Source organism: Panthera onca, chromosome A1, assembly GCF_046562875.1.
Source record: "Panthera onca isolate mPanOnc1 chromosome A1, mPanOnc1 haplotype 2, whole genome shotgun sequence".
NCBI classification, from domain to species: Eukaryota; Metazoa; Chordata; class Mammalia; order Carnivora; family Felidae; genus Panthera; species Panthera onca.
The window spans coordinates 99740442-99766419 of NC_138339.1; the positions used below are offsets into that span (position 1 = coordinate 99740442).

The 25978-nt window shown below is 36.5% G+C and overlaps 1 protein-coding gene and 1 pseudogene across 1 annotated transcript in view; both read left to right on the top strand.

The window, feature by feature from the left end:
- Positions 1-25978, top strand: part of LOC132680408 (ankyrin repeat domain-containing protein 31) — a 128403-nt gene that overhangs the window by 14832 nt on the left and 87593 nt on the right. Inside the window, exons 4-8 of the mRNA XM_078448944.2 lie at positions 1053-1093; positions 5608-5684; positions 8078-8121; positions 18334-18608; positions 21323-21432. Coding sequence (XP_078305070.2) covers positions 1053-1093; positions 5608-5684; positions 8078-8121; positions 18334-18608; positions 21323-21432 — 547 coding nt within the window. The remainder of the gene's footprint in view (positions 1-1052; positions 1094-5607; positions 5685-8077; positions 8122-18333; positions 18609-21322; positions 21433-25978) is intronic.
- On the top strand, positions 12645-15867 carry LOC144615844 (ankyrin repeat domain-containing protein 31-like; annotated as a pseudogene).

The window sequence follows — 25978 nt, forward strand, 5'->3', positions numbered from 1 at the left end:
TTTTGTCTGTTATTTTCTTTCTTTCTTCCCTTGCTCAGTTTTTTACCATTTCTTAGCCAGTCATTCTGTTTCTTTGTTGTAACTTTGGTGAAAGCCTTATTTATTTATTTATTTATTTATTTATATTAAAAAAAATTTTTTTTTTAACATTTATTTATTATTGAGAGAGAGAGAGCATGAGCAGGGGAGGGGCCGAGAGATGGGGAGACACAGAATCTGAAGCAGGCTCCAGGTTCTGAGCTGTCAGCACAGAGCCCGACGCAGGGCTCAAACTCACAAACCACGAGATCATGACCTGAGCCGAAGTCGAACGCTCAACCGACGGAGCCACCCAGGCGCCCCAAGCCTTTTTTTTTTAAAGGGGGATGTTGAAAATGTCTCATTTCTTCCTCTCTTTACTTTCCTTATCTATCTCTCTTTCATGTGGAACTTCTGGGTATATACCCAGAGTAAGTGAAAGCAGTGACTCCAAAATATATTTGTACATCCATGTTCACTGAAACATTATTCAAGTAGCCAAAAGGTGATAGTAGCACAAGCATCCGTCAACAGTTGAGTGGTACAAACAAAATGTGGTACATACATAAAATGGAATTAAAAAAGAAGGAGATAGTGATCCATGGTACAGCATGGGTGAACCTTGAAGACATTACGATAAGTGAAATAAGTTCAGACACAAAAGGACAAATATTATATGGTTCCTTTTATATTAGGTACTTAGTTTCAGAGCGACAGAAAGTAGAAGGGTAGGTACCAGGGGTTGGGAGAGGGGTGAATGGGGAGTTAGTACTTCATAGGTATCGAGTTTCAGTTGGAAAAGATGAAAAAGTACTCTAGCTGGATGTTGATGATGGTTGTACAACAGTGTGCACAAAATGCCACAGAACTGTGTGTATAAAATGGTTATGATGGTGAATTTTGTGTTATATATATATTTTACCACAACAAAAAATGCTAAGAAACAATAACATAAGATTATTTTAAATGTTAAATTTTTAATTCTTGTATTAGCATTTATCATTTAGAAACAAAATCTTCTCCCCCACCCTCAGCAACCTCAAGATGAAATGGAACAAAGTCAAGCTCTATTCCAGTAAGTATATTAATTTCTGGCTTTGTTATATTGTAGATTTTTTTTGTAATTTTACACACTAAAGCAAGTCTTCATTTTCTCAGGAGTTTTAGAATTATTGTATTTTTTTTAAATGGTTGTCCCTTTAAAAAATAAAATAAAATAAAAACAGAGAGGGAGGCTAACCATAAGAGATTCTTAATTATAGAGAACAAACTGAGGCTTGATGGAGGGAGGTGGGTGAGGAGATGGCCTAAATGGGTGATGGGCATTAAGGAGGGCGCTTGTTGGGATGAGCACTGGGTGTTATATATAAGTGGTGAATCACTTAGATCTACCCCTGAAAGCGTACTCCTGAAAGTGTACTACACTGTACATTAACTAACTTGAATTTAAATAAAATCTTGGAAGGGGCGCCTCGGTGGCTCAGTCGGTTAAGCGGCCGACTTCGGCTCAGGTCATGATCTCGCAGTCTGTGAGTTCGAGCCCCGCGTCGGGCTCTGTGCTGATAGCTCAGAGCCTGGAGCCTGTTTCAGATTCTGTGTCTCCCTCTCTCTGACCCTCCGTTCATGCTCTGTCTCTCTCTGTCTCGAAAATAAATAAACGTTAAAAAAAATTTTTTTTAAATAAATAAAATCTTGGAAGAAAAACAAATGCCCCTTTAGCAGCATAAGTGTTATTTACAAATATTCTAGATAAGTTTCATTTCATGAGGATTGGTTCATATTAAGTTGATTCCCTATTAATGTTATTTAAAAAGCAAATTTATAGCATGACATGAAGGAAGAATTTGTAGACCTTATTGAAATTAGACTTTGTAGAATTATTGTATTTTAAAAGGCTTTATCCTTTCAGTTTTTTTTTGAACAGTGGTTCACATGGCACCTGGGTGGCTCAGTCAGTTAAGCATCAGACTGTGGCTCAGGTTATGATCTCACAGTTGGTGAGTTCGAGCCCTGCATCAGGCTCTCTGCTGTCAGCTCGGAGTCCACTCTGTCTCCCTGTCTCTGCCCCTCCTCCATTTGTTGTCTCTCTCCCTCAAAACTAAATAAACATGTTAAAAAAAAACAAAAAAAACAAAAAACAGTTCTCAAAGTATGGTCTGCAGACCCCTTCAGAGTCCTTGAGACTTTTTCTAGAGGGTCTGTGAGATCAAAACTATTTTCATGGGAACCTGGGTGGCTCAGTTGGTTGAACATCTGACTCTTGATTTCAGCTCAGGTCATGATCTCATGGTTCCTGAGATTGAGCCCTGCATCAGGCTCCGCACTGAAGCTCCGAGCCTGCTTGGGATTCTCTTTTTCTTCACTTCTCTTATCTCCTTCCCTGATTGTGCTCTCTCTCTCTCTCTCAAAAGAAATAAACTTAAAAAAAATTTTTAAAAAGGCATTTTCGTAATAATACTAACACATTATTTGCCTCTTTCATAGTATTGACATTTGCACATACAGTGCTAAAGTAAGTGGTGGGTCAAATGCTGGAGCCTTAGTATGAATCAGGGCAGTGGCACCCATTAGTATTAGTAGTCACTGTAATTTTCACTCCCATGAACTAGCACTTAAAAAAGAAAAGGAAGAAAACACCCAGCTTCACTTAATGCATTTGATGAAGCAGAAAGGTTATTGTTTTATTGAATTCCTACCCTTGAATATATATCTTCTTGATGTGCTGTGCAATGATGGGGAAGTATGCCTAAGTACTTCTGTGCATACTGAAGCATGATAGTTGTCTTAAGAAAACTTGTGCATTTGTTTGAGTTATAAACATTGTAAGAAAATTAGCTCACTTTTTCTTTGAACTTGGAAGAATAATTGACAGACAAAATAACATTCATACTTGGGTATATGGCAGACATGGTCTTGAAAATGAATGAAGTAAGCCAATCACTTCAAGGAAAAGCTTATGATATTTGTTGCCAATGAAAAAGTTCTAGCTTTCAAGTGAAAATTAGAGGTTAGGAAAACTTGTTTTTACCATCTCAACCTTGATGGCTTCCCAGTACCTAAAATTTTCCAGTGAGATCAGTGGTAATATTTGTAAAAGTGATCTTTCTGATTTTTAATAATCTGTCAGTATAAGGAAGATCTGCATAACTCAGTGAATTAGTATTTTCTAAAAGACAAATGCATACTGTCACAAAATCACATGCAGGTGAAAGATCCATTCAAAGTGCAAATAGACCAATGGGTTATAATGTGACAGAATACAAAAAGTTCATTGGTGTTTCAATTTCTACATTTCCAGTTCACCTGTAAAGTTATTCCTTTTAGAGTTTTGGTGTGATACTAGAGTTATCCAAAAAGACTACTAAAGTACTCCTTCCTTTTCCAACTGCATACCTGTATGAGGCCAGATTTTTGTTATATACTTCAAATAAAACAGTATTTGTATGGTGGGGCGCCTGGGTGTCTTGGTTGAGTGTTTGACGTTTGATTTCGGCTCAGATCATAATTCCAGGGTCATGGCAAGCCCCAGGTCAGGCTCTGTGCTCAGCATGGAGCCTATTTGAGACATTCTCTCTCCCTCCCCCCCCCTCCCTCCCTCCCTCCCTCCCCCTTGCCCCTTTCCTCCCCACCCCCAGATCTCTCTCTCTCTCTCAAAACAAAGAACTAAAAAAACAATGCTTGGCAAAAAAAAAAAAAAAAAAATTGAATGCAGTAGCAGATAATGAGATGACAACTGGCTTATATGAAGCCATAATTTTTTCAAAATGTTAAATAATGCCACATTTTCATTTTGAAAAATATAATAAATTTTCATAAAATTATATTAACGTTACTGGATTATTATTGTTATTTTTATTTTTATTTATTTTTAATTTTATTTTTTTATGTTAATTCCAGTATAGTTAACATACAGTGTTATATTAGTTTCAGGTATATGATGTAGTGATTCAGCAATTCTGTATCTTACTCAGTGCTCATCGTGATAAATGTGCTTTCACTGTTATTTTTAAGTTAATGATTATTTTTTAAAATTTCTCTATTTTAAATTATACGTAAATATAAATATATATTTTAAATATATATAATATATAAAATAATTATATAAATATATTTACAAATAAATATAAAATTATAAAAATTATATTAAATAAATATAATATATTGCACATAAATAAAAGCCATTTGAGTTTCTCAGTAATTTTTAAGAGTGTAAAGGAGACCAAAGAACAAAAAGTTGGAGAACCACCCTATTAAAATAACTCTATTATTGAATATATTAGCACTGTAAGTTCATCTACAGAAATGAAGGAAGAAAGAAGACTAGGTAAGGCTAACACAGCATCCATGCCCTAGAGACCCATTGTTAACATTTTGGTACATTTTATTTTAGGCTTTTTTATAGTTTTACTTCTGTTGATATTTTTTTGAAAAATTAGAGTCATTCTATAATTTTTTTGTTTCCTTTTTAAAAATTTTTAGTAAAACTGAGAACAAACTGAGGGTTGATGGGGGTGGGAGGGAGGGGAGGGTGGGTGATGGGTATGGAGGAGGGCACCTTTTGGGATGAGCACTGGGTGTTGTATGGAAACCAATTTGACAATAAATTTCATATATTGGAAAAAAAAAAAAAAATTTTTCACAAAGATAAATGGGGATCAAAGGATATCATTTAAAGCTTAATTAGTACCCTAAATAAAGAAAAAGAAGTGGAAAAAAAAATAAAAATAAAAAGACTCATATAAAAAACATTTATTAGTAATTATCAAATTATTTTCTTATGTGATTAATATTATTTAAAAACATGAATTTTGGTGACCTCACAATATTTCACTGTATAACTTGACTGTATACTAATAATGCATTTAATTATTCCTCTGTTAGACATGTACATTATTTGCTCTGTTACTTAATATAAATAACTATTTTTTAATAATTTAGTTGAAAGTTTGCTCTATTTTCAGACTTATGTCTTAAATTCTCCTTTGTAATTAAGGAAAAACATTCAGTCGTTGACTCAGACTATGATTTTATTTTGTTTTAAGTCAGCTTGTTCTTCTCAAAGAATCACATTTTAGGGGAAAAAAATCAACATTCATTCCTATTTGCCTCATAGAAATTATTCTGTATGAGCAGCGTCAGTTCCATTTTCAAGGTAGCGTATATTGATCACTTCTGTTTTTAGACAGGACAAAGTGTTCAATTAATTATTCTTGCTTAGGCTTCAAGTAACCATGCCTGATGTGTAAAACTTCTCTCAAAACAGCTGGAACAAGAGGGTTTTGTTCTTTTTTTAAGAGAGATATCTTGATTGCCTTTGTGTAGTAAATTAGATTAAGGAAAAAATAATTGACTGCTTTTCTTCAGTCAACTTTTATTTTTTTTATTTTTTATTTTTTTTAATTTTTTTTAACGTTTATTTATTTTTGAGACAGAGAGAGACAGAGCATGAATGGGGGAGAGACAGAGCATAAGCAATTTTGAAATTCCTTTAAATGAAAAAAAAAAGTTTAAATTGTATTTGAATGAGAAAGTGTTTTTTTCTTAACGTTTCAATATTTGTATCTATTTATTAATTGATTAATTTTTTAGGCATAAAAAAAGTTTTCCAGTGGTCACTGAGTCATTTCCCCAGGCTGAACTTTCACTGAACCACCGAAGCATTCAAGGTATGTTTTTATGGGTAGAGTCATACAAAGTAAATTTTTCTTTGCCTAAAAATAGAAGGCTTAGTTAGATATGGATTTATTTGCGTTAATGGCTCTCAGAAGGCCAAATGAGTAGGAAGTTAAAAGTGTGGGAAATGTAAGACATTTGGCCTTCTGAAAGCCACGCATGCCATATGATGCTGTTGCTATCTGTGCATTCTTATCACCACCCTCACTGAACTTCTGAGTTGCAAGCCTTTAAAAGTGCCATGGGCCCCAGGATTTTGACTTCTTGGTTTTTCTTGCTGCCATGAAGCTGCTGTGACTAGACGCTCCTTTTCCCTTCTGGCACTTCACTGCAACTCCCTCATCCTTTTATTCCTTTCAGAGTGTTCAGAACAGGAAGCTCATTTTATTATCATCCTAGACTTTAGGTTAAATTACATGTAAGGAAACTATTAAATTGTTAGCTAGTATTGCTAGCTCTGTTCTAATACAATCGTTCAAAAGTAATACTAACCAAATTGTAGAATGATCAAAATAAACAAATTAGTAATTGTTGTAATTGTTTATGAGTTAAAATTTAGCTCCTCTGAGCATTTTCTTCTCATTTGGCACTTTAGAATTCTTTTTTTCTACATTCATGTTACTACTACATTTTGTCTCAAGTGTTAGTAGGAAATGTACAAAATCTTTTAATAATTTATTAGACCAAAACTCCACAAAATTTTTTTTAATTTGTAAAAAATGTTTTAAGTAAATTTTGTAGCTAGAAAATGAGAATTTTCTCTAAATAACATTTATTTTTAATATAGTAGTCACACTAGTATACTATATTTTATTATATCAGCTTGTCAAATTTTAAAAATAGTAAGTATTAGCATAGAAGAATGATCATTTTTGATGATGAGGTGATTAAAAACAATATAGAAGGAGGTGGTTTTGAGGATTTGCTTTACAATTTAGAGAAGGCAAAAGTGGATGAAGTCTTTTTCTGTGTTTTTAAACTAACTCCCCAAGGATCAGACAGTTAAAAAAAAAAAAGAGATAATTGAAAATGTATCTATCGTATTACAGTGTTTCTTTCATTTGTGCTAAAATTTTAAACAACTAGAGATAAGATTTTTTTTTTTTTTTAATTTTTTTTTTTTTCAACGTTTTTTATTTATTTTTGGGACAGAGAGAGACAGAGCATGAACGGGGGAGGGGCAGAGAGAGAGGGAGACACAGAATCGGAAACAGGCTCCAGGCTCCGAGCCATCAGCCCAGAGCCTGACGCGGGGCTCGAACTCACGGACCGCGAGATCGTGACCTGGCTGAAGTCGGACGCTTAACCGACTGCGCCACCCAGGCGCCCCTAGAGATAAGATTTTAAATGATAAGATATACACAGTATCATGTATTATCATCATTACTTGGCACAAAGAATTCTAATGCAAGGATAAGAAGTTATTTATTCATAATAACTTTTTGCTCTTCATCCTGTGAGGGTGTGCAATACCATGATGTTAGCCTTCCTAGTTGATTTTCATAGCTTTGTCATCATCAAATGGCAAAGGTAAAACAAACAAAACAAAAAACCAATAAGATGCAGATTTTTGCACCATGTGATAAGTGTATTTATGCTTATTTTTTCCTGAAAAACCTGTGTTGCTTGTGAGGATGCATGGTAAGGTTACCAGACAATTATGCTGTAGCTCTAGATACTGCTAATCTAGATACTGCCTAATCAAAAGAAACCAGTGAATGACTCAAGCATATGCCTGAAATTCCAAAGAGCCCTAAATTCCTACCTAAGTATGTCACAGTACCTGGTCCTTGATGGTGAAGGTGTGAAGCAAGAGGAATGGAATTTGAGAAATACCTTTTTTCCTGATCCTCCTTCAACTTCACTTGGTATGAATTGCAGAGGGAGCAGAGTGAGGAGGTAAAGGGGAAATCATATTTAGGACAACCTCCTGATTCCTTTTGGCCCCTACATGGGGTGTTCCTTTACATGCCTAACTTGACAGCATAAATTAATTTATATTCTATTACCCATAATGGAGAAGATAATGACCCTGAGAAAGGAGATAAGATTTTGTGCTCTTTGTACTTCCTATTCTTAGAATCACTGAGCCGAAATAGAGAAGCTGGGTTTTAGCTGAACCAATTCTAAATAATTATAATTTTACCTATCTTCATGTAAAGTAGTATATTTTAAAGAAATGGAAAAAATTTTCTTTTGTTAGTTTATTGCCAGTGTAATGATACTTTTACATCAATAAATAGGTATAATATTTATAAAATATTTTATAAATCACACGAATGTCTGAGGGAGTCATTTCAAGTTACATGATTAAGAAATGCTAAGTGAGAGGGTATGTTTTTAGTGCTTTAATAAAACTGGAGTAAAATGTGTGGTTATCTTCTAGGGCCTGAGACTGAAAATCCTGAAATTTTACCACACCCAGAAAAGGTTGGTCTATATAACAGAGATTGGCTATGCAGATCATGTGTTTAGATTTTTAAAACATTATATTGATTAAAGTTTAGCCATTTAGATTCTTTCCCTCTGTGAGAATATGACTAAACCATTTCAGTAAATAGAAATGTATCCTTGTCTAACAACCCCTTCCAGTATTTGTTCTTCCTTTATCTTTAATAGTATTGTCTTGATCTGTGTTTCTTTTTTGTATTTTAATTCCAGTGTCATTAACACAGAGTGTTATATTAGTTTCAAGTGTACAATGTAGTGACTCAAGAACTCTATAAATTACTCAGTGTTAATCAAGATTAAGAATTAAGTGTATTCTTAATCCTCTTCACCTATTTCACCCCTACCCCCATCTCCCTCCCCCCCGATAAGCATGTTTGTATTTTATAGTTAACTGTCTGTTTTTTGGTTTGTCTCTTTTTGCTTTGTTCATTTGTTTTGTTAAATTCCACATATGAGTGAAATCATATGGTATTTGTCTTTGACGGACTTACTTTGCTTAGCATTATACTCTAGATCCATCCATTTATTGCAAATGGCAAGATTTCATTCCTTTTTATGGCTGAATAATATTCCATTATGTATATACCATTTCTTCTTTATCCATCTATCAATGGACTTGCACTGCTTCTATAATTTGGAATTTCACAATTCGTGAGATCATGACTGGAGTTGATATGAAGAGTCAGTAGACGCTTAACTGACTGAGCCACCCGGGCACTTCTGTATACATTGTTTATATGTTTTAGATACTAATCCTTTATTGGGTATGTCATTTGCAAATATCTTTTCCCATTCAGTCTTTTAGTTTTGTTGATTATTAATTGTTGCCTTTGCTGCATAGCTTTTTATTTGTAGTCCCAAGAGTTTATTTTTGCTTTTGTTTCTCTTGCTTTAGGAACCATATCTAGAAAAATATTGCTATGGCTGATATCAGAGACATTCTTGCCTGGGTTCTCTTCTAGGATTTTTATGATTTTAGGTCTCACATTTAGGTTCTTAATCAGTTTTGATTTTATTTTTTGTGTATGGTATCACTGGTCCAGTTTCATTCTTTTGCATGTAGCTATTCAGTTTTCCCAGCACCATTTGATGAAGACTTTTTCTCATTTCATTTTTTTGCCTCCTTTGTTGAAGATTAATTGACCATATAATCATGGGTTTATTTCTGGGCTTTCTGTTCTCTTTCATTGATCTGTGTGTCTGTTTTTGTGCCAATACCATACTCTTTTGATTATGACAGCTCTGTAGTATAACTTGAAATTTGGGATTGTGATACTTCCAGCTTTATTTTTCTTTTTCAAGATTGCTTCGGCTATTCAGGGTCTTTTTTTTTTTTAATGTATCAATATGGCTTTTAATGAATTTTTATTGTTTGAAGTCAACACCAGTTAAGTAAACATCACATAGCTCACATGTGAACTTTTGAAACAAATTCACTTAAGGACTACCTATTTTTAAAAACATAATATAAAAAATATGTCCTTCCAAGCACTATTTCTGATAAAAAGTGTGTGTGAACTTGTTTACATTTTAGGACCTGTGGAAATTTGCTTATCACTGTGTATACTGGTTAACCTGATTATCTGCCACTAGCCTAGGATGAAAAATGAAATGTGAGAAATCCAAAAGTTATTAACTTTGGAATGAAGATGGCTATTTGGGGTCTTTCGTGGTTCCATACAAATTTTAGGTTTATTTGTTGTAGTTCTGTGGAAAATGCTATTGGTGTTTTGATAGGGATTGCATTAAATATGTATATTGCTTAGGGTAATAAGGGCATTTTAACAATATTTGTTCTTCCTATCCATTAGCATGGAATGTCTTAACATTTTTTTGTGTTGTTTTCAATTTATTTTATCAGTGCTTTATGGTTATAGGTCTTTTACCTCCTTGGCTAGGTTTATTCCTCTTTTTGGTGCAGTTTTTTACTCTTTTTGGTGCAGTTGTAAATAGGATTGTTTTCTTAATTTCTCTTTCTGCTTCTTTATTATTAGTTAATGGAAATGCAATGGATTTCTGTATATTAATGTTTTATCCTGCAACCTTCTGAATTATTAGGTCTGGTAGTTTTTTGGTGAAGTCTTTAGGATTTTCTAAATATAGTATCATGTCATCTACAAATAGTCAAAGTGTTACTTCTTCCTCACAGTTGGGATATCTTATTCTTTTTTGTTATCTGATTGCTGTGGCTAGGACTTCTACTAATAAAAGTGGTGAGAATGGGGATCCTTGTCTCATTCCTAACCTAGGTGAGTATGACATCAGCTGTGGGTTTTCCTATATGGACTTTATTATGTTGAGGTATGTTCCCTCTAAACCGACTTTGTTGAGGATTTTTATCGTGAATAGGTGTTGTACTCTGTCAAATGTTCTTTCTGCATTGATTGAAATGATCATATGGTTTTTATCCTTTCTCTTGTTAATGTGATATATCATGTTGATTGTTTTGTAAATACTGAACCACCCCTTGCATCCTGGGAATAAATCCCACTTGACTGGGGTGAATGATTTTTTAATGTATTGTTAGGTTCAGTTTGCTAACATTTTATTGAGGATTTTTGCATTTGTGTTCATCAGAGATACTGGCCTGTCATTTCTTTTTTGTGATGTCTTTATCTGGTTTGGGTATCAGGTTAATACTGGCCTCTTAGAATTAATTTGATAGCTTTCCTTCCTCTTCATTTTTTGGAATAGTTTGAGAACAATAGATATTAACTATTCTTTTTTTTTTTTTTGATGTTTATTTATTTTTGAGAGAGAGAAAGAGAGAGAGTGACAGAGTATAAGTGGGGGAGGGGCAGAAAGAGGGAGGCACAGAATCTGAAGTAGGCTCCAAGCTGCAAGCTGTAGTCTGCCCCTCACCCACTACTGGGGCTGCATTTAGACTGGTGTATGTTGTGGTTTTTCTTTCTCCCCGGGGCAGGAGTCCCTTTTGAAGTGGTGCTGGCCCCTGTCAGGGCAGCTTGTACACTCGGAGTCTTAATTGCATCTCTTTGAATGGGCTGTGACTGAGAGCTTTTTTGGGGGGGTGGATCCAAAAAGTGCTTAGGGGTGGGACCACAGTGTTACCAAGATTTGCTCCCAGTCCTGTGCAGGTGGGGACCAAGCCTGGTAGGGTTGGAAGGGAGGATCCATAAAATCCATGGGAGCAGGTGTGTTGTTAGAAGTTAGGTAGCAACTGTCTATATCCCACTGGTCCCCCTATATGGCTAGGTGTTTAGTATGGGGAAGGAAATGGCACCTGCCAGCTACTTTGTTCCTGGAGAAGTCTTCCAACTATCCCTGTACCTCTGGCACACATTCTGAGATGAGTAAACAAATTTCCCACCCCTGTTCCCCAAGTATTTTCCAAACTGCTGCTTCTATGGTATATCTCTGTAGGCTGTTTTTTTGTGCTGTCTCTTTAAGTGTGGGGACTTAGTTTCCTTTTACCCTCCTGGCTCTCCAAGAGGTGAGCCTATTGATTTTTAAAGTTCTACGTTTTAAGTCCCACTGGTTGTGAAAACCCATGAAATTCAGCCCCTCTGGTTTTCAAAGCCAAATGTTATAGGGATTTATTTTACCTGGGTCCCTTCCCTTCAGTGTGATGGTATGTTTCTCTCTTCTCTCCATCCCCTGGAGTTCTTCCCTCCATCCCCTGGAGTTCTTCCCTCAGGGAATGTTCCGCAGGTCTGTTTAGCTCCCCACTGCATCTCTGTCCTTCCTATACTCTTCAGTGTGGCCTCTTCTCTGTATTTACCTATGGAGTTTGTCCTGCCAGTCTTTGGGTCGTTTTCTGAGTTATTTACTCTGATGTGTTATCTAGTTGTATCTGTGGAATGAAGTGAGCTTAGGGTCTTTCTATTCTGCCATCTTCCTTATACTGTATATTGATCTGTGTTTCTTATCCAGTATTATTAGTCTCTTACCGTTTATCTAGAGGAGAAGTATGTAACTTATTATCAAACTAATTGCTGAGATGGTGTAGCAGAAATGCCTTCTGTTTGTGTGTTACCCCAGTTCCTTCAATATTTCCTGCTGGATACTGTTTTCCCATCTTCCAGTTGCTAATCACTAACCATGTGTTGAGTGCTTGTTTTGGCTTTGTTTTCTGCTGAGTGCCGTGGGGAATCAGAGAACTGTAAGACTGACTCTGCCCTCAACAGACTCAAGTAGTCAAGGACCTCCCCAGGTCCACCCTGCCATACTTGTACCTTATTTTATCTCACCTATATGTTACACATTACCATCTCCATGCTTTTAAGTCAGGAGCCAGAAAGCAAGGGAAAGAACATAACATTTGGAACCAGATAGTGTGTGTTTCAAGAACAAGTGTGTCCATTTACGTGTGTAAAATACCAATAGCAATATCTGTTTCACAAGATTACTGTGAGGACTGAGAGCAATGATAGTTCGTGGTGTCTGGCACCTAGGTGGTACTTAATATGTGTTTTTCCCTTCTTTAAATCCTTCACAAATTAATTTCTGGTTCAAGTCCTTTCTCCTGTGTGGATCTGTCTCAGATGACTCTGGTAATCTTGACCAAAGTAATGGCTCCCTCTTAAGCATTCGTTATTCACTGACTATGTCAGCATTTTTCAGTCGCTTGCATCCTATGACATTAGTAGATGAGATCTTGAGAAAAAGGATATTTGTGAACAAAAAAATTTGGAGAACCTATATCCTAAAGTCTCCTCAGAGATTTTAATGCACATGCTCTGAAAAGTCTTATAGTAAAGAAACCTGCTTAACTTTGTTTAACCAACCATTCTTCAAGCAGTCATGAGAACCCTCTTCTACCTTCTGGTTTTTTCCCCCAGAAAACTTCTTGTAACACTAGGCTCTTTTGTTTATGCCATTCATTTGAATTCATACAGTGTTTTTGACGTTGTTTATACCTTATTTAATGTCTTTGTGTTTATGCCTTCAATCTTCATTTAGAAATTAAGTTCCTTTAGGGCAGAGTCCAACATATGTACTTTATTATATCTATGACTTTGTTTATTTTTTAATTTTTATTATTTTTTAATATTTATTTTGGGAGAGCGCAAGCAGGGAAGGGGCAGTGAGAGGGGGACAGAGGATCTGAAGTGGCCTCTGCACCTACAGGCTGACAGCAGCAAAGACCAATGCTGGGCTCGAACTCATGAAGCTCAAGATCATGACCTGAGCAAAAGTCAGATGTGCAACTGACTGAGCCACCCACGTGCCCCAATGGCCTTGAATTTAGTAGATATAAGGCCTTCAAATAGGAATGAGACCTTGTACTGTGACTTGAAGAATGGATAGGATCTGGGTTCTTGAATTTTTTCTAAATTCCTTTTACTTTTGTGAGCAAATTATAGTTTACTAATAAATAAATGTCTTCTTAAACTCTGTATGCTGTTTACAGAGAAGTTAAATGGTGGCAGTTGGAAAGGATGGGAAGAATAAAATGGTTTTCACTTCTCTTATTCAAATCAAATCAGAACATTGGAGGGCTTACAATGCATTCCAATGCCTTGGAATTACAATGCATTCTATTAGAGTACTGTGTCATTGGAAGGTGGATTTGATTTTTAGAAAGAGCCAAAAGTCATTGAAACTCATTCTGTTACTTAGGGTCAAGCAAATTAACAGTTTTTAATGGTTAGAAAAAAGTGCAGTGTCTTTAAAGTATTGAGACATTTTTTTGAATGGCTTATCAATATTTTTTGAAACCAATTTCAAAAGAGGAAGTCTAATGATATTTTGAACATTGGAAAAACTATAAGAATAGGTATAACCTATTAAGATGATGTCTTTGAAAAATAATAGTCACTTAAAAATATAACCTTTGTTTTATGTGTTTAAATCAACCACAGTTGATTTATACCTGGGGCTTTTAATATTTACATAGAACCATGTCTTTATTTCTTCTCTGTTTTCCTCTGACCTTTTGTCATTTGGCCTTTTTATTTCACATTTACATATTCATACTGAGGTGGGGAATAAAAAGTAGGTGAAACTACACCAAATTTATTACTGGTTATTGATCTTTAAAAAATTTAGTAGTGGGGCGCCTGGGTGGCTCAGTCGGTTAAGCGGCCGACTTCGGCCCAGGTCATGATCTCGTGGTCCGTGAGTTCGAGCCCCGCGTCGGGCTCTGTGCTAACAGCTCAGAGCCTGGAGCCTGTTTCAGATTCTGTGTCTCCCTCTCTCTGACCCTCCCCCGTTCATGCTTTGTCTCTCTCTGCCTCAAAAGTAAATAAACGCTAAAAAAAAAAAAAAAAAAAAAAATTTAGTAGTGATTAAGGGGCTCATGATCTGTTAAGCATCTGACTTCAGCTCAGGTCATGATCTTGAGTTTGAGCCCCATGTTGGGCTCTCTGCCATCAGTACAAAGATTGCTTCAGATCCTCTGTTCCCCTGTTTCTCTGCCCCTTCCCTGCTCTTTCTCTCTTAAAAATAAATAAACATTATAAGTAAATAAAATTTCAATGTTATTTTAGACAAAGGAGAATTTTATGGTTATTAACTCCAGTGAATTTTTGAGATCAGTTTCTAATTTAACTATACATGCCATCTCTGCCTCTTAGCACAGATAATTTAAACTTAGCTAAACAAATAATTGGCATCTATAATTATGACCCAGCCATTTTTACTCTTGGTCCACTGTAGATGCATTCAGAGTCATTAGTGATTTGGCATAGGAAATTAGTAAAGAGTGTTTTTATTTATGCAAGCGGAAGGAAACTTTTTAGTGGTAATTTCCCAAGATGATAAACTAGAAAACTATAAAGTTTTCATTTTAATTTTTTTTTTTTAATTTTTTTTTTTTTTCAACGTTTATTTATTTTTGGGACAGAGAGAGACAGAGCATGAACGGGGGAGGGACAGAGAGAGAGGGAGACACAGAATCGGAAACAGGCTCCAGGCTCTGAGCCATCAGCCCAGAGCCTGACGCGGGGCTCGAACTCACGGACCGTGAGATCGTGACCTGGCTGAAGTCGGACGCTTAACCGACTGCGCCACCCAGGCGCCCCTCATTTTAATTTTTTATATATGCTATAATGATGGAATTCCTATTTGGAACACACAGGAACTAAGCACAGACAGAGACTCTCCTGAAATTAGCTTTCTCTCACGTACTGCTCTTAGAGTATCCAATGTGTGGTTGTAAAGGAGAAATCGTTAATAGAGCCAGAGAAGATCTTAGCAGTACCAAATATGTTTTCTGAGTCTAGAAATGAAGCCATGTCAACTATGAATTCTGAAGAAACCAAAGATGAAGAAAGCTCTCTTAAAACATTTGTGTCTACCTTAGAAAGGTTACTCACATCACCAGAAATCACTCAGGAGGAAAGACTATTTGAAATAATGAGTGATTTCGATCCTAAAGAGTTGACCAACCCATTGAGCAAGTCTCCAAGTTCCATATCAGTGTCTTTGACATGTCACAGAGATTTACTAAAAAACACAAAGGATAATGCATCGCCAACTGAATTGTTAGCAGCCTTAAACACATTATCAGAAGCCACTGTGGGACCCATCTGTCACAAAACAGAGGGAGGCAGCAGTCTCACTGCTGGAAATGAATGTTTAGGAGTGGAGCCCAAGATGTCTCAGACCGGTGAAGATTGTATACAAATAACAGAGGTGAACTTGGAGTCTCTTTGTTCTCCTCGGCTTTTTGACCAAGATTCTAAGTTAGCTGAGCTGCAGGACAAGCATCTTTCACTGCAGCATGTAAGTGCAAGTATGAGTCTGTCATTTTGCCTTTTATAATGACCTTTGGCAAGTCTTCATTGCCCATATACTTTATTTTAAATTCATATTTTCTACCCAAATATCAATGCTCAGAAGATGCTTTTGAATTTAAAGTATAAACTGATCTTTCTAGAGATGCCTGGGGTAGACTTTTCAAGGCGTCTAAATGTCAAAATATATAAGTTTCTCACCAAAAGACCTGAGAAGACATATCATTATATTGCTTGTATTTATGAAGGAAATAATTATTTACCAGAATTTTTCCCACTAGCTCAGAAAATCACTGTGTCTCCCTGGGTGTGGAGTAGAGATGAGATATTGCACATTAATTTCTGGTTAAGGATAGAACATATGTGGTTGAGCTTCCAAGAGAGGGAAAAGTTACACCTGGCTTCAGCAGAACTTTGAAGTCTGTGTCTGAGGATCCTGTCAAGTGGTACAATTCCTTGGGTTTAGAATCCCTGCAGTATTATGCCTGGAGGCCCTGCAGTGGGCTACTGCTTGCCAAGTCTCTTTTTTATGTTGACAGGTTTTTTACTTTTTAAAGAAAATTTTTTTCCTGACTGCATTAGTAATGCATCCTGATTATACAGAAAAATCAAATATTATAGCAATACATAATAATAAGAATAATAAGAAAAAGTCCTCCACAATTCCACATTTCAGAAATAATCACTATTAACAGTTTGGTATATCTGTCTCCAATTGTTTCTGTGCATATTTTTTTTCTTTTTTTTTTTTTAATGTTTATTTATTTTTTGGGAGAGAGAGAGACAGAGTGTGAGCGGGGGAGGGGCAGAGAGAGAGAGGGAGACACAGAATCCAAAGCAGGCTCCAGGCTCTGAGCTGTCAGCACAGAGCCCGATGTGGCGCTTGAACTCACAAGCTGTGAGATCATGACCTGAGCCGAAGTCAGCCACTCAACTGACTGAGCCCCCCAGGTGCCCCTGTTTCTGTGCATATTTTATGTAAGTTTACTTTATATAAATGAGACTATATTATACATTATACTTTGCGACTTTTAAAAATATTTTTAATTGAAGTATAGTTGACATTTTGGAACTTGTTTTTTAAATTTAATAATAATACATCTTGGTTATCTGTGTCAGCAAGTGTAGCATACTACTTAAATTTTTTACATGCTGAATACTATTCCACTATATGGATATTTTGTGTGTGTGTATACATATATTATATAAAATATAACTTATTTAACTAATTCACTAATGATCATTTGGATTGTTTTCTTTCTTTTCTTCTTTTGCTTGTGGCTATTGCCAGGATACTCTAATGAATATACCTGGGACACTATATAACATGATACTAGGCTCATGTTGAAGAATACATACCTGGCATAATGCTGCTTGAAATTCTCATAAAAAGCATTCTAATACAGACATAATAAAACTAAAAAAATCTAGAAAAATAAAAACTAATCATGGGGATAGGGCATGAAGGTTAAATTAAATATTGTGGTATTCTAATCTCAAAAGAGGTAATATGAGTAAAATGTAGGAAATTACAGTTGATCGGTATTAATAGAGTGAGCACGAATTAGCAAGTGTTCAAAAAAAAAGAAATTCTTTAAAAAAGAGATTGATTTAGAACAAATTAAATACCTTTTTACTCAGCTGTAATAAAAATATGGAACTTAAACCCCAAGAAGCTTTGTAAGCTGGATATATAAATAAGCTGAAGAAAGGTTTACATGATATGTATAAAAATACTTACATCTTCATGAAGGTTAAATCTATAATGTATTATTAAGGGTAAGTTAGAGTCATTCATGATATACCGGTAATCTTTTAAAATTAATGTAACAGAAGTTATCTACTGTCTTGTCCCACAAAATATCCTTCCTACTGTCAAACAACAAACACTGGGCTGAATAGAACATTGATCTGGTCTAGTGCGACGTTTCTATGTTTTTATATGTCTCATCATTTTTTGCTACCCATTTCCTGTGACATTACAGCACCTAGAGTAACCTTAGGTTTGCCCTTGAAATTTAGGGATGAATAGTGATAAAAATAGTTTTTATTTTTCCTCTTCTTCTCTTAGGTTTTTAAATCTGCATTATCCTTTATTATTGTAATACTAAATTTTTCACTATGTGAATTTTTGTACTTTCATCTTATAAGAGGCATTTTTATGTAATCAAAGGACAAGATAATACTTAATTTCTTCTCATTAAAAATTTTTTTCACGTTTATTTATTTTGAGAGAGATAGGAAGAGAGAGAGACACAGTGCACACGAACAGGGAAGGGGCAGAGAGATTGAGAGGAGAGACTCTCAAACAGGTTGCGTGCTGTCAGCGCAGAGTCTGACACAGGGCTTGAACTTAAGAACTGTGAGATCATGACCTGAGCTAAAATTAATAATCAGAGGTTTAACCAGCTGAGTCACCCAGGTGCCCCTCTTCTCATTCTAGATTTTTTGCATTGCTAGAATTATTTCTTTATGTGTTTACATCTTATTACAGACTCTAGAAGATCCAAATCCATTTGGATTGCAAACTTCGGTTCATCACAATGTCACCACTTGTGATTCACTATTAAATAATAAGGAAAATTCACAATCATTGGAAAATAGGTCTGACCAGGACACTCTGTGCGTGTTGAGGAGATCATCCAGACTGAAAGCAGGAAGAGATGCAAAGCACACAGATGACATGTATAAGATGCCAGAAAAGATTTTACAAAAGATACTTGTCTGTGAGGATCAAACAAATAAGAAGTCCTCAACTAAGAATTTCAGGTATGCTAGCAAATTATTCTTTCTCTCTAGATATGCTATAGACTTTATAGATAAATCTATGATTGGAACATTAGCGTTACTGTACAGTTATCCCTAAGTGAAGAACTTTATTTTTTACTGTTGTTGCCTTATTTACTATACAGTTATTTTTTTAACCCAGAAAACTCTTCTACTTTTTTTTTTAAAGGTAATGGGAGATTTGGTGTATTTCAGCCTAATGCTAATTTTCATTCTTTTTTAAAATAAGTTTAGTTAAAATGCATCAGTACACAGTTATAAATTTTCTTGTCACGAGAACTTCTAAGAGTTACTCTTTCAACAACTTTCAACTATACAATACAGAATTGTTAACTACATTTACCATGCTGTACATTTCATTCTCAGGACTTATTTATCTTATAAATGGAAGTTTGTAGTTTTTGATCACCTTCACCCATTTCACCTACTACCCCGCCCCCTGGCCTCTGACAACCATCAGTCTGTTCTCTGTATCTATGAGTTTGTTGTGTTTTTTTTTTAGATTCCACATATAAGTGAGATCATAACAGCGTTTGTCTTTCTCTGACTTATTTCGCTTAGCATAATACCCTTTAGGTCCTTTCACACTGTCACAAATGGCAGGATTTCCTTTTCTATGGCTGAATAATATTCCGTTGTGTGTGTATGTATGTGTGTATGTATGTGTATGTATATGTGTGTATGTATGTATGTGTATGTAGTATATATATATATATATATATATATATATATATATACACACACAGACACACTAATTTTCTTTTTTAAATTATTTATTAATGTTCATTTATTTTTGAGGGAGAGCGAGACAGAGTGCAAATAGCAGAGAGACAGAGAGACAGGGAGACAAGACTCTGAAGCAAGCTCTAGGCTCTGAGCTGTCAGCACAGAGCCTGATGTGGGGCTCAAATTCATGAACTGTGAGATCATGACCTCAGCCAAAGTTGAACTCTCAACTGACTGGGTCACTCAGGCACCCCTATATACCAAATTTCTTTATCCTTTCATCCATCGGTGGATACTTAAGTTGTTTCCATGCCTTGGCTATTGTAAATATTGCTGTGATGGCCTTGGAGGTGCAGATACCTTTTCAGGATAGTAATTTTATTTTCTTTGGATAAATATCCAGAAGTGGTGATGGTAGCCATTGTAAATACACTTGTGAGGTAATATCTCGTTGTGGTTTTCATTTGCATCTTCATGCTATTAGTGATGTGGGTTACCTTTTTATGTACCGGTTAGCCATTTGGATGTCTTTTTTTAAAGTTTATTTATTTTGAGAGAGAAAGAGAGCAAGTGCATGGGAAGAGCAGAAAGAGAGGGAGAGAGAGAGAATCCCAAGCAAGCTCTGAGCTGTCAGCGCAGAGCCCAACATGGGGCTCAAACTTGCATACTGCAAGATCATGACCTGAGCAGAAATCAAGTCAGACACTTAATCAAGTGTCACACAGGCCTAAGCCACACAGGTACCCCTGGATGTTGTCTTTAATAAAATGTCTTTTTAGTTCCTTTTCCATTTTTTAATTGGATTGTTTATTTGCTATCGCATTATATGTGTTCTTTATGTATTTTGAATATTAACCCCTTATGAGATAAATGATTTGCAAATATTTTCTCTCATTCAGTAGCTTGCCTTTTTATTTTGTTGATGGTTTCCTGTGCTGTGCAGAAGCTTTTAGTTTGATGTAGCCCTCGTTTATTTTCCTTTTTTTGCCTTGGTTTTTGGTGCCAAATGCGAAAAATCATTGCCCAAACCAATGTCATGGTGCTTAACCCGTGTGTTTTTTTCTAGGAGTTTTATGATTTCAGGTCTTACAATCCAGTCTTTTATCCATTTTGAGTTGATTTTTTTGTATGGTGTAAGATTGTGGTCCATTCTCACTGTTTTGCATGTGGCTATTCAGTTTCAAAACATCATTTATTAAAAAGATTATCCTTTCCCCATTGTTTATTTGTGGCTTCTTTGTTGTAAATTAATTGACCATATATATGTAGGTTTATTTCCAGGCTCTACTCTGTCCCATTGACTTGTGTGTCTATTTTTATGCCAGTAGTTTGCAGTTTTTGATCACTGCAATCCCATATGGCAAGTTCTTTTTTCTTGCAAAGAACCTGTCTCTTTTTCCCTAGAAGGTGAATAGATAGTAGCATGCCAATTTGGGGAGTGAGGGGCAAGAGACTCAAAATACTTATAGATGACTTCTCATAAAGGAGAGAAGCCCATAAGAAATTCAGGTACAAAGAAAAGGCTAGAAATCACACTGACTGACATGCCTGTCACAGAATTATCTGCAATTTATTCAGAAGTCAGCTCCATATTTTAGTCTTTTTTTTTTTTCAATGTTTGTTTATTTCTGAGAGAGAGAGAGAGACAGAATGTGAGCAGAGGAGGGGGAGAGAGAGGGGGAGAAACACAGTCTGAAGCAGGCTCCAGGTTCTGAGTTGTCAGCACAGAGCCCAACGTGTGGCTCAAACCCATGAACCTTGAGATCATGACCTGAACCAAAGTCGGACATTTAACCAACTGAGCTACCTAGATGCCCTGCAATCTCCATATTTAAAACTGCCATGCTGCTTGACAGTAGCTCGGTAAAATACCTTTCAGTTTTCAAAATTTAGTCAACATTTGATATGATTCTCTGTGAATGGTTGTAGAGGACATGATAGTAATTTTAAAAACATATTTATTTTTCAAGAATGCAGGATCCTGCTTTAATGATTAAAGGTAAAAGGAAGAATATGCATTCAGCCAGACTCAAGAGTGGAAAACAGATCAGGAAAAACAGAAAACTTGCTGGAAAAAATGGTGAGGCATATTTGATTTCTTTATAATTTTTTTAACTAAGTAACTTAGAAAAAAATAGAATTTTCGTACTGAAAATGTTTTAGAGATGATCTAGATTATCTGTCTCAACTTTCTCATTTTACTGATGAAGAAGTTGAGAAAGGTTTAAGTATTTTTCCTGGTAGTGCACAGCTCATTAGTACCATAACTAGGACTTGATCACGAACTTCTGGCTTATAGGCTGGCATTTTTTCTATACTTCTCCTTTGGAGAGAATAGTTACAGAACTCTTTTCAAATTTACATATGTGACCTATTTGTGATGTAACCAACGTAGCATAAGACTTTGAGAAATCATACCAAGAGGAATAAACAGAGGAAAGGAGAAGGCAAAATTATTGTTATTCTAAGATGTTATTTCTTTATTCCTAAAAGAAACCCAAAGAATATCCTAAGAAACTATCAGAAACAATAAGAATCTAGAAATACTGTTTAAAATATAATAGGGATACAGTTGGAAAATTAAAATATGAACTATAGGTTAAATAATAATATATCATTGTTAAATTTCCTGAATTTAATATTAATTTGGTTATTTATGAGAATATTTTTGTTTTTAGGAAATAAACACTTAGGTATTAGTGACAAAAGGGTCATGGTGTATATAAGTTATTATTTATGTATATGTCTGTGTACATGCATATGTTATATGAAAAAGGAGCTAGAGTGACATAAAGTAGTGGCAAAATGCTAACAATGGGTGAATCTTTTGTTTTGTTTTTATAACTTTTTTGTAAGCCTGAAATTATTTCCAAATAAAACTTTTAAAAAATTCATTTAACTAAAATAGAACAAAAATAAATGCCTTTCATATATATAAGTTACTCAAAATATAGGAGAAGGTCCCATTTGTAATAATTACACAGGAGAGAAAATACCTGCTTATGTAACTAATAAGAAATGTACCTTACCTATAAAGAAGAGACTTTAAAAATTTTGCTAATATAAGAAAAAACTTGAATAAATAGAAGGAAGAACCTTACTCTTGACCATCAGTATTCAGTGTCATAAGAAATTTATTTGTCCCTAAGTCTCTTTATAAATGCATGAGAGTTTTTCTGGGAAGATGGCGGCGTAGGAGGATGCTGGGCTCACCTCGCCTCCTGCTGATCACTTAGATTCCACCTACACCTGCCTAAATAACCCAGAAAACCGCCAGAGGATTAGCAGAACGGAGTCTCCGGAGCCAAGCGCAGACGAGAGGCCCACGGAAGAGGGTAGGAAGGGCGGCGAGGCCGTGCGCGCTCCACGGACTGGCGGGAGGGAGCTGGGGCGGAGGGGTGGCCCGCCGGCCAAGCAGAGCCCCTGAGTCTGGCTGGCAAAAGCGGAGGGGCCGGATGGAGTGTGTTCCGACAGCAAGCGGGACTTAGCACCTGGGAGGTCATGTTAACAGCTCTGCTCGGAAAGCGGGAAGGCTGGAGGACAACGGGAGGGAGAGCTGCTGAGCCCCCGGACGACAGAGCTCAGTTTGGTGGGGAACAAAGGCGCTCGCCAGCACCATCTCCCTCGCCCATCCCCCAGCCAAAATCCCAAAGGGAACCAGTTCCTGCCAGGGAACTTGCTCGCTCTGCGCAAACACCCAACTCTGTGCTTCTGCGGAGCCAAACCTCCAGCAGCGGATCTGACTCCCTCCCGCTGCCACAGGGCCCCTCCTGAAGTGGGTCACCTAAGGAGAAGCGAGCTAAGCCTGCCCCTCCTGCTCCCATGCACCTTGCCTACCCACCCCAGCTAATACGCCAGATCCCCAGCACCACAAGCCTGGCAGTGTGCAAGTAGCCCAGACGGGCCATGCCACCCCACAGTGAATCCCGCCCTTAGGAGAGGGGAAGAGAGGGCACACACCAGTCTGACTATGGCCCCAGCGGTGGGCTGGGGGCAGACATCAGAACTGACTGCAGCCCCGCCCACCAACTCCAGTTATACACCACAGCACAGGGGAAGTGCCCTGCATGTCCTCACCACTCCAGGGACTATCCAAAATGACCAAACGGAAGAATTCCCCTCAGAAGAATCTCCAGGAAATAACGGCTAATGAACTGATCAAAAAGGATTTAAATAATATAACAGAAAGTGAATTTAGAATAATAGTCATAAAATTAATCGCTGGGCTTGAAAACAGTATAGAGGACAGCAGAGAATCTCTTGCTACAGAGATCAAGGGACTAAGGAACAGTCATGAGGAGCTGAAAAACGCTTTAAACGAAATGTAAAACAAAATGGAAACCACGACGGCTCGGCTTGAAGAGGCAGAGGAGAGAATAGGTGAACTAGAAGATAAAGTTATGGAAAAAGAGGAAGCTGAGAAAAAGATAAAAAAATCCAGGAGTATGAGGGGAAAATTAGAGAACTAAGTGATACACTAAAAAGAAATAATATACGCATAATTGGTCCCAGAGGAGGAAGAGAGAGGGAAAGGTGCTGAAGGGGTACTTGAAGAAGTTATAGCTGAGAACTTCCCTGAACTGGGGAAGGAAAAAGGCATTGAAATCCAAGAGGCACAGAGAACTCCCTTCAGACGTAACTTGAATCGATCTTCTGCACGACATATCATAGTGAAACTGGCAAAATACAAGGATAAAGAGAAAATTCTGAAAGCAGCAAGGGATAAACCTGCCCTCACATATAAAGGGAGACCTATAAGACTCGTGACTGATCTCTCTTTTGAAACTTGGCAGGCCAGAAAGGACTGGCACGATATCTTCAGTGTGCTAAACAGAAAAAAATATGCAGCCGAGAATCCTTTATCCAGCAAGTCTGTCATTTAGAATAGAAGGAGAGATAAAGGTCTTCCCAAACAAACAAAAACTAAAGGAATTTGTCACCACTAAACCATCCCTACAAGAGATCCTAAGGGGGATCCTGTGAGACAAAGTTCCAGAGACATCACTACAAGCATAAAACATACAGACATCACAATGACTCTAAACCCGTATCTTTCTATAATAACACTGAATGTAAATGGATTAAATGTGCCAACCAAAAGACATAGGGTATCAGAATGGATAAAAAAACAAGACCCATCTATTTGCTGTCTACAAGAGACTCATTTTAGACCTGAGGAAACCTTTAGATTGAGAGTGAGGGGATGGAGAACTATTTATCATGCTACTGGAAGCCAAAAGAAAGCTGGAGTAGCCATACTTATATCAGACAAACTAGACTTTAAATTAAAGGCTGTCACAAGAGATGAACAAGGGCATTATATAATAATTACAGGGTCTATCCATCAGGAAGAGCTAACAATTATAAATGTCTATGCGCCGAATACCAGAGCCCCCAAATATATAAAACAATTACTCATAAACGTAAGCAACCTTATTGATAATGTGGTAATTTCAGGGGACTTTAACACTCCACTTACAGAAATGGATAGATCATCTAGACACACGGTCAATAAAGAAACAAGGGCCCTGAATGATACATTGGATCAGATGGACTTGACAGATATATTTAGAACTCTGCATCCCAAAGCAACAGAATATACTTTCTTCTCGAGTGCACATGGAACATTCTCTAAGATAGATCATATACTGGGTCACAAAACAGCCCTTCATAAGTTTACAAGAATTGAAATTATACCATGCATACTTTCAGACCACAATGCTATGAAGCTTGAAATCAACCACAGGAAAAAGTCTGGAAAACCTCCAAAAGCATGGAGGTTAAAGAACACCCTACTAAAGAATGAGTGGGTCAACCAGGCAATTAGAGAAGAAATTAAAAAATATATGGAAACAAACGAAAATGAAAATACAACAATCCAAACGCTTTGGGATGCAGCAAAGGCAGTCCTGAGAGGAAAATACATTGCAATCCAGGCCTATCACAAGAAACAAGAAAAATCCCAAATACAAAATCTAACAGCACACCTAAAGGAAATAGAAGCAGAACAGCAAAGGCAGCCTAAACCCAGCAGAAGAAGAGAAATAATAAAGATCAGAGCAGAAATAAACAATGTAGAATCTAAAAAAACTGTAGAGCAGATCAATGAAACCAAGAGTTGGTTTTTTTGAAAAAATAAACAAAATTGATAAAACTCTAGCCAGGCTTCTCAAAAAGAAAAGGGAGATGACCCAAATAGATAAAATCATGAATGAAAATGGAATTATTACAACCAATCCCTCAGAGATACGAACAATTATCAGGGAATACTATGAAAAATTATATGCCAACAAATTGGACAACCTGGAAGAAATGGACAAATTCCTAAACACCCACACTCTTCCAAAACTCAATCAGGAGGAAATAGAAAGCTTGAACAGACCCATAACCAGCGAAGAAATTGAATCGGTTATCAAAAATCTCCCAACAAATAAGAGTCCAGGACCAGATGGCTTCCCAGGGGAGTTCTACCAGACGTTTAAAGCAGAGATAATACCTATGTATCAGGTATTTCTTACCTGATATTTCTTTATTGACCGTGTGTCTAGATGATCTATCCATTTCTGTAAGTGGAGTGTTAAAGTCCCCTGAAATTACCACATTCTTATCAATAAGGTTGCTTATGT